The following is a 9,632-nucleotide window of genomic DNA, read 5'->3' on the forward strand; positions in this document are numbered from 1 at the left end:
CTGAACACCTCTGATCAGTCCGCAAGCCTGACCCTGACCTGCCGGTCACTTGCCATTTTAATTCTCCATCCCACTCCCACTCTGTCCTCGGCCTCTTACACTGTTCCAAAGAAGCTCGAGGAACAGCACCTCATCTCTCGTTTAGCCACTTTACAACTTTCCGGACTCAACACTGATTTCAATAACTTCAGATCAGAACCACTGCTCCCATTTTTCAGACAGCAGGTGCTGGTAATGGTTCTGCTGTTGCCATTTACACCTCCTCCAGACCCATCTTTTGTTTCTTTACTTGTCCCATTAACACCCCCTTTGCCTTGCACCATTATCCTTTTTGTCATTTAATCAATCCTGCCCTCCACCCTATCACAGACCTTCCCTTTTGTTCTTTCCACCCCTCCCCCTTCTTTCCCCCACCCCATTCCTTGTCTCTGTACTCGGCAATTTTTTGAAATCTTTACGACTACCAGTTCTGATGAAAGGTCATCGACCTGAAACGTTAACTCTCTTTCTCTCTCCACAGATGCTGACTGACTTGCTGAGTGTTTCCAGCATTTTCTGTTCATTTCTGAATATCTAGCCTGTATTTACAGTGATGACTTTTGTAAACTCCTTTTACAGGACACGAGAAGGGGAGGATTTGCAGACGGGAAACTCAAACCAAACATCACGTCAAGATCTGACAGAGTCCCTCGATTCATCAGGACCTGAATATCATCGGCCTTTGAATGTGGAAGGAGAAATGTTTGTCTGTTGTGTCTGTGGGAAAAGATCAAACATCAGTGTGAGTGGAAAATCACTGAGACACACACACCCGAGTGAGAGTGTTCCAGTGCACTGACTGTGGAAAGAGCTTTAACCAGTTACACAGTCTGAAAAAACATCGCACCATTCACAGCGGGGAGAAACCGTCCACGTGTTCTGTGTGTGGACGAGGATTTAACTGATCGTCCAACCTGGAGAGACACAAGGACACCCGGACCATGGAGAAACCGTGGAAATGTGGGGACTGTGGGAAGGGATTCAATTACCCGTCTGAGCTGGAAACTCATCGACACAGTCACACTGGGGAGAGGCCGTTCACCTGCTCTCTGTGTGGGAAGGGATTCACTCAGTCATCCGCCCTCCGAACACACCAGCTTATTCACACTGGGGAGAGACCTTTTAAATGCTCTGACTGTGGGAACAGGTTTAAAAGCTCGGAGGGACTGATTAGACACCAGCGAATTCACACTGACGAGAGACCGTTCAGTTGCTCTCACTGCGGGAAGAGGTTCAGGCAGTCATCCACTCTCATTGCCCACCAGCGTGCTCACACTGGGGAGAGACCGTTCACCTGCTCCATGTGTGGAAAGGGATTCATTCAGTCACAGCACCTACTGACACACCAACTTGTTCACACTGATAAGAGACCGTTTAAATGTTCTGAATGTGGGAAGAGCTTTAAGAGCAAATGGGAACTGCTGACACATCATCGACGCACTCACACTGAGGAGAGGCCGTTCACGTGCTCCGTGTGTGGGAAGGGATTCACTCGTTCATCCCATCTTCTGACACACCAGCGAGTTCACACTGGGGAGAGGCCGTTCACCTCCTCCGTGTGTGGGAAGGGATTCACTCATTCATCCAACCTGCGGAGACACCAGCGAGTTCACTTGTGACTTCCGGGGTTGGATTCTGCTGTTATTGCTGCTGTTAATCACATCCAGGACTGAACCATGTTCATTCTGACAGTTGGGGTTTGTTTCTGATGTTAATAACCCCGATAACTGGGCTGGAGTTTAATATTCTGGATACATGTTAAATGAGGCAGAAGATCAGCCATGATCTTATTGAATGGTGGAGCAGTCTCGAGGGGCCATATGGCCGACTCCTGCTCCTATTTCTTATGTTCTTATGTTAACTGCTGGTTGAACACTACAGCAGTGATTTGCTGTCCAGATAAAGAAGGACCTGCAGTGTGTTTCCAAGAGTTCCCTGTTTTATTGATACATTTATCCAGTACCGTTAACGTAGTAAAACGTCCCAAGGCCCTTCACAGGAGCGATTAACAAAATAAATTTGACACTGAACCACATAAGGAGATATTAGGACAGGTGAGCAAAAGCTTGGTCAAAGAGGTAGGTTTTAAGGAGGGTGGACTGGATTCAGTAATGAGTAATGAGCCAGACTTAGTTAATAATCTAACAGTAAGGAAACATTTATACATGGGCCCACACAGTGAGTGACAGCAGGATTATCCACTGTGGTAGGCATCACGGTCGAGTCCAGTCCTGCCCTCAAGTGACATCCATAAATTTCCCAGTTGGTGTCACTGGATCTCCTTCGAGAGCAGGGTTACTCTTATTTAGCCCAGTGGTACTGAGGCCAATTCCAGACCCTGAACTGCTGCCTTGGCTGAGATCAAGGATTGGACTTGTGATCTTCCTGGTCAGTAGTGCAGAGGGTTTTAAACTGGGCCGGGGGTTAGAACAGAATATTTTGAAACAAATGTCATTCTACCTTTAAACAAAACCATCAACACACAGTTGAAAAATCAGAAGTCTTTCAAAATGAAACAAGTGAGTCAAATGGATCTTCGAAAATAGTGAGAGATTTTAGAAAGGCTGAACTCACTAAAATAGACAGGTTTCCATTCACTGCACTGAATACAGAAGGGAGCGACTGTTAATAGGGACCCTGTTCGTGAAGGATGAAGCAGTGTCTGTCCCTTTATCATAGAATCATTGAATGATAAAGCACAGAAGGAGGCCATTAGGCCCATCATGCCTGTGTTGGCTTTGGGAAAGAGCTATCCAATTGGTCCCATTCTCATGCCCTTTATCCTGCAAATTTATCCTATTCAAGTATTTATCCAATTCCCTTTTGAAAATTATAATTGACTCTGATTCCCCCACCCTTTCATGCAGTGTATTCCAGCTCATAATAAATGGCTGCGTTAAAATATTCTCCTCATCTCACCTCAAGTTCTCTTGCCAATTACCTGAATGCTGTGTCCTCTGGTTACTGATCTCCTGCCACTGGAAACAGTTTCTCACCATTCAGTCTATCAAGACCCTTCATGACTTTGAACACCTCGATTAAATCTCCCCTTAACCTTCCCTGCTCCAAGGAGAACAACTCCAGTTTCTCCAGTCTCTCCATGTAACTGAATTCTGTATCCCTGGTACCAGTCCAGTAAATCTCCTCTGCACCCTCTCTCAGGCCTTGACATCCTTCCTGAAGTGTGCTGCCCAGAATGAACACAATACTCCAGCTGAAGCCTAACCAGTGTTTTGTAAAGATCTGGCTTAAATATTTACAATCTATATCAATGCCTTGGATGAAGGGAGCGAATGTATTGTTGCTAAATTTGCTAATGAGACAAAGGTAGGTAGGAAAATAAGTTGTGAAGAGGACATAAGGAGTCTGCAAAGGGATGTGGATAGGTTAAGTGAGTGAGCAAAAATTTGGCAGATGGAGTATAATGTGGGAAAATGTGAACTTGTCCACTTTGGCAGGAGGAATAGAAGAGCAGTATTTTATTTAAATGGAGAAAGATTGCAGAATTCTGAAGTACAGAGGGATCTGGGTATCGTAGTACATGAATCACAGAAAGTTGGTCTGCAGATACAAGAAGTGATTAGGAAGGCAAATGGAATGTTGGCGTTTATTGCGAGGGGAATGGGGAGGGTCCGTGAGAGACACTCAACACGGCATCCGGAAAAGAAGGTCGCGTCTCACAAACTTGCTTGAGTTTTTTGAGGAAGTTGCTGGGTCAGTGGATGAGGATAATCCGGTTCACATTGACTATCTCAGGGGGGTCAAACTCATTTTCGATGGTGGGCCTGATCCGATCTCCTGACACTTGGCCTGGGCCACATTCATAGAATAGAATCATAGAAGTTACAACATGGAAACAGGCCCTTTGGCCCAACATGTCCATGTCGCCCAGTTTATACCACTAAGCTGGTCCCAATTGCCTGCACTTGGCCCATATCCCTCGATACCCATCTTACCCATGTAACTGTCCAAATGCTTTTTAAAAGACAAAATTGTACCCGCCTCGACAAAGAAGGCTTCAGCAAAACTTATTGAACCAGAAATAGATCAAGATGAACGATATCGGTCCTCACAGCACACAGAAAAAATGAGGCCTCGAAGTTTCTCTGAGAATGACAGGCCTGAACTCGAGGTGGAAAACACAGTTGGAAAACATTGATCAATTGAACCGGACTGGGCGGGGCCTGAGGTGCGAGTTGGTGAAGGAAAAGTGGCGACCGGTGAACTTCGCTCCCTGTCTGAGGGCCCGGGCACTCGGGTTTCTGTATAATTTATTGATTGATTTTGTTTAATGTTTATTGTCCCTCCGGCCCCAATCTCGATGCGATGACGAAATTTCTGTTCACCGATTCGGACCTTCAATGGCGGAGAGATTACCCAGAATCCCCCGCGGCCCAGAAAGTGCCCTATCAGTGACTACAGGAGCCCAGTGCGCAGGCGCGGGACTGGGCTGTGCTCTGAGCATGCGCGGTTCGAGTGGTGGAGAGGGCTGAGGGAACAGGCGGGTCGGGATCCGGTCGGAGACGGTGGGCGCGGGGGAGGAATTGGATGTGGGGGTGGGCAGGGAAGCTTCATAAACACCAGGTGTAGGCCTCAGGCACCGAATAAGAGCCCACAGGCCCCGTGTTTACACCGCGGTGACAGGCCCGACCGGCGGGTGAGCGGGGAACTGGCCGCCATCTTGGTCAAAGTCAGGGATCACGGCGCATGCGCGGCCATTTTTGTTCGGAACGGAGTGGGCGGGGCTTCAGTGTCCCTGTGACGGGGAACAAAGAGTGGGCGGGGCTTCAGGGTCCCAGTGACCAGGAACAAAGAGTGGGCGGGGCTTCAGGGTCCCAGTGACCGGGAACAAAGAGTGGGCGGGGCTTCCGGGTCCCTGTGACTGTGAACAAAGAGTGGGCGGGGCTTCAGGGTCCCTGTGACCAGGAACAAAGAGTGGGCGGGGCTTCAGGGTCCCTGTGACGGTGAACAAAGAGTGGGCGGGGCTTCAGGGTCCCAGTGACTGTGAACAAAGAGTGGGCGGGACTTCAGGGTCCCTGTGACTGTGAACAAAGTGTGGGCGGGGCTTCAGGGCCCCAGTGACCGGGAACAAAGAGTGGGCGGGGCTTCAGGGTCCCAGTGACTGTGAACAAAGAGTGGGCGGGGCTTCAGGGTCCCAGTGACCAGGAACAAAGAGTGGGCGGGGCTTCAGGGTCCCAGCGATCAGGAATAAAGAGTGGGCGGGGCTTCAGGGCCCCAGTGACCGGGAACAAAGAGTGGGCGGGGCTTCAGGGCCCCAGTGACCGGGAACAAAGAGTGGGCGGGGCTTCAGGGTCCCAGTGACTGGGAACAAAGAGTGGGCGGGGCTTCAGGGTCCCTGTGACTGTGAACAAAGAGTGGGCGGGGCTTCAGGGCCCCAGTGACCGGGAACAAAGAGTGGGCGGGGCTTCAGTGTCCCAGTGACTGGGAACAAAGAGTGGGCGGGGCTTCAGGGTCCCAGTGACTGGGAACAAAGAGTGGGCGGGGCTTCAGGGCCCCAGTGACTGGGAACAAAGAGTGGGCGGGGCTTCAGGGTCCCAGTGACCGGGAACAAAGAGTGGGCGGGGCTTCAGGGTCCCTGTGACGGTGAACAAAGAGTGGGCGGGGCTTCAGGGTCCCAGTGACCAGGAACAAAGAGTGGGCGGGGCTTCAGGGTCCCTGTGACTGTGAACAAAGAGTGGGCGGGGCTTCAGGGTCCCTGTGCCTGTGAACAAAGAGTGGGCGGGGCTTCAGGGTCCCTGTGAATGTGAACAAAGAGTGGGCGGGGCTTCAGGGTCCCTGTGCCTGTGAACAAAGAGTGGGCGGGGCTTCAGGGTCCCAGTGACTGTGAACAAAGTGTGGGCGGGGCTTCAGGGTCCCTGTGACTGTGAACAAAGAGTGGGCGGGGCTTCAGGGCCCCAGTGACTGGGAACAAAGAGTGGGCGGGGCTTCAGGGTCCCTGTGACTGGGAACAAAGAGTGGGCGGGGCTTCAGGGCCCCAGTGACCGGGAACAAAGAGTGGGCGGGGCTTCAGGGTCCCAGTGACTGTGAACAAAGAGTGGGCGGGGCTTCAGGGTCCCAGTGACCAGGAACAAAGAGTGGGCGGGGCTTCAGGGTCCCAGCGATCAGGAATAAAGAGTGGGCGGGGCTTCAGGGCCCCAGTGACCGGGAACAAAGAGTGGGCGGGGCTTCAGGGTCCCAGTGACGGTGAACAAAGAGTGGGCGGGGCTTCAGGGCCCCAGTGACCGGGAACAAAGAGTGGGCGGGGCTTCAGGGTCCCAGTGACTGGGAACAAAGAGTGGGCGGGGCTTCAGGGTCCCTGTGACTGTGAACAAAGAGTGGGCGGGGCTTCAGGGCCCCAGTGACCGGGAACAAAGAGTGGGCGGGGCTTCAGTGTCCCAGTGACTGGGAACAAAGAGTGGGCGGGGCTTCAGGGTCCCAGTGACTGGGAACAAAGAGTGGGCGGGGCTTCAGGGCCCCAGTGACTGGGAACAAAGAGTGGGCGGGGCTTCAGGGTCCCAGTGACCGGGAACAAAGAGTGGGCGGGGCTTCAGGGTCCCTGTGACGGTGAACAAAGAGTGGGCGGGGCTTCAGGGTCCCAGTGACCAGGAACAAAGAGTGGGCGGGGCTTCAGGGTCCCTGTGACTGTGAACAAAGAGTGGGCGGGGCTTCAGTGTCCCTGTGACTGTGAACAAAGAGTGGGCGGGGCTTCAGGGTCCCAGTGACTGTGAACAAAGAGTGGGCGGGGCTTCAGTGTCCCTGTGACTGTGAACAAAGAGTGGGCGGGGCTTCAGGGTCCCTGTGACTGGGAACAAAGAGTGGGCGGGGCTTCAGGGTCCCAGTGACTGTGAACAAAGAGTGGGCGGGGCTTCAGGGTCCCTGTGACTGTGAACAAAGAGTGGGCGGGGCTTCAGGGTCCCTGTGACGGTGAACAAAGAGTGGGCGGGGCTTCAGGGTCCCTGTGACTGTGAACAAAGAGTGGGCGGGGCTTCAGGGTCCCTGTGCCTGTGAACAAAGAGTGGGCGGGGCTTCAGGGTCCCTGTGACTGTGAACAAAGAGTGGGCGGGGCTTCAGGGTCCCTGTGCCTCATTTATTTTCCTCTCACTCTGCTCCCAGGGGGTGGAGAACTGAACCCGACCAGAGTCGAGGGAGGGAGGAAACTGGGAGTGGAGGGAAGAAATGATGGAGATGGTGCGATGGGTTTGGATTTCAGCACAGGGAGGAGGGAGAGTGTGTGGGACGGGGATTTACAGTCTGGGGGAAATGAGCGGGAAGAATGTTCCATAGAAACTAGAATTGTCTGTTCTGAATTTCTATCCTGTATTTACAGTGAGGACTTTTGTAAACTCCTTTTACAGGGGATTAGAAGGGGAGGATTTGCAGACGGGAAACTCAAACCAAACATCACGTCAAGATCTGACAGTCACTCGATTCATCAGGTCCTGAATATCATCGACCTTTGAATGTGGAAGGAGAAATGTTTGTCTGTTGTGTCTGTGGGAAAAGATTTCAAACATCAGTGTGAGTGGAAAATCACCGAGACACACACACCCGAGTGAGAGTGTTCCAGTGCACTGAGTGTGGAAAGAGCTTTAACCAGTTACACAGCCTGAAAAAACATCGCACCATTCACAGCGGGGAGAAACCGTCCACGTGTTCTGTGTGTGGACGAGGCTTCAACTGATCGTCCAACCTGGAGAGACACAAGGACACCCGGACCACGGAGAAACCGTGGAAATGTGGGGACTGTGGGAAGGGATATAATTACCCGTCTGAGTTGGAAACTCATTGACGCAGTCACACCGGGGAGAGGCCGTTCACCTGCTCAGTGTGTGGGAAGAGATTCACTGATTCATCCACCCTGCTGAGACACCAGCGAGTTCACACTGGGGAGAGACCGTTCACCTGCTCCGTGTGTGGAAAGGGATTCATTCAGTCACAGCACCGACTGACACACCAACTTGTTTACACTGATAAGAGACCGTTTAAATGTTCTGACTGTGGGAAGAGCTTCAAGGGAACAAGGGATCTGCTGAAACATGAACGAGTTCACACTGGGGAGAGGCCGTTCACCTGCTCCGTGTGTGGGAAGGGATTCACTCAGTCATCACACCTGCTCACACACCAGCGAGTTCACACTGGGGAGAGGCCGTTCAACTGCTCCGTGTGTGGGAAGAGATTCACTCGTTCATCCACTCTGCTGAGACACCAGCGAGTTCACCTGTGATGCAGGGGTTGGATTCTGCTGTTATTGCTTTTGTTAATCACATCCAGGACTGAACTGTTCATTCTGACAGTTGGGGTTTGTTTCTGATATTAATAACGCCTGTAACTGGGCTGGAGTTTAATATTCTGGATATATGTACTCCAGAGGGGCTCTGACCGAGGCTCTGGAACTGAAGCATAACTTCCTCCCCTTTGTATTCCAGCCCTCGAGATAAAGGCCAACATTCCATTAGTCTTTGTGATTACTTTTTGTATCTGGGCACTAGCTTTTAGTGATTTGTGTACATGGACACCCAAATCCCTTTGCTCCTCCACAGTTCCCAGTCTCTCACTTTAAGAAAATACTCCAATGTTTCCTTCTTGTATCCAAAGTGGATGATCTCACACTTCCCCACACTGAACTCCATCTGCCACAGTTTTGTCCACTCACTTAATCTGTCCCTTTGTAACTTCCTGCTCCCATCCACACAACTTACTGTGTCTCCTAACTTAGTGTCATCTGGAAACTTGGATATAAAACTCTCTCTTCCTTCATCCAAGTTATTGATAAATATGGTGAAAAGCTGAGACCCCAGTCCAGATCCCTGGGGAACACCACTTGTCACATCCCACCAATCAAAGAACGTTCCCTTTATCCCCACTCTCTGTCTCCCACCTCCCAACTCAAGTCACAAGGACACTTTCAATTTTGTGCACTTTTATTTTTGCGAATAATCTCTTTTGCGGAACCCTATCAAATGCCTTCTGGAAGTCCACACAGACAATGTCCATCGACATTCCCTGTCCAGCCTGTTAGTGACTTCAAAAAACTCATCTAGATTAGTCAGACATGACCCACCCTTCACAAATCCACGCTGACTCTCTTTGATCAGCTCAGACTTGTTCAAGTCCTCAATCATTCTGTCTCTGGTGATAGATTCCAGTAACTTCCCCACTCCTAACGTTAAACTGACAGATCTGTCGTTTCCTTTTCTCTCTCATCCTCCTTTCTTAAATATTGGAGTGATATTTTCACATCCAAAGGCACAATTCCCGAGTCCAGAGAGCTTTGTGAAACTATGACTAATGTTTCTGTAATTTCCCCACCTGTTTCCTTGAATACCCTGAGGGAAAACCATCAGGTCCTGGAGATTTCATTCTTTCTTTGGGAACAGATAAATAAATAACGGCAGAGATAATTGATTCATATTTTAATATTAAACATTGATTATCAGATGGGTTTAATTTGTATTCTTTTAGTTTCTTTTTATTGCTCACTTTAGTATAATTCACATGTTTCTTTCTCTTATTCAATCAGTTTTTATTAATTTCCTTTTTATTACTCACTCCTTTCACACAAACCTCAGATTCCCCAGTCCAAGTTCCCTCGG

General features: G+C 50.4%; 1 protein-coding gene across 1 annotated transcript; it reads left to right on the plus strand.

The window, feature by feature from the left end:
• Nucleotides 1-966: 966 nt before the first annotated feature.
• Nucleotides 967-8,420, plus strand: LOC137315785 (zinc finger protein 135-like). Its single transcript, XM_067980272.1, has 2 exons — nt 967-1,654; nt 7,834-8,420. The coding sequence occupies exons 1-2, from the start codon at nt 981-983 to the stop codon at nt 8,261-8,263; spliced, it is 1,104 nt and encodes a 367-aa protein (XP_067836373.1). The 5' UTR covers nt 967-980; the 3' UTR covers nt 8,264-8,420.
• The last annotated feature ends 1,212 nt before the right edge of the window (nt 8,421-9,632 follow it).

The sequence above is a fragment of the Heptranchias perlo genome, unplaced genomic scaffold (genome assembly GCF_035084215.1).
Source record: "Heptranchias perlo isolate sHepPer1 unplaced genomic scaffold, sHepPer1.hap1 HAP1_SCAFFOLD_56, whole genome shotgun sequence".
NCBI lineage: Eukaryota > Metazoa > Chordata > Chondrichthyes > Hexanchiformes > Hexanchidae > Heptranchias > Heptranchias perlo.

Coding starts and splice junctions, on each gene's coding strand:
- LOC137315785 (XM_067980272.1), top strand. CDS start 981: ATGGAGAAACCGTGGAAATGTGGGGACTGTGGGAAGGGATTCAATTAC. Junction 1,655..7,833: donor AGACACCAGCGAGTTCACTT/GTGACTTCCGGG, acceptor TCATTGACGCAG/TCACACCGGGGAGAGGCCGT.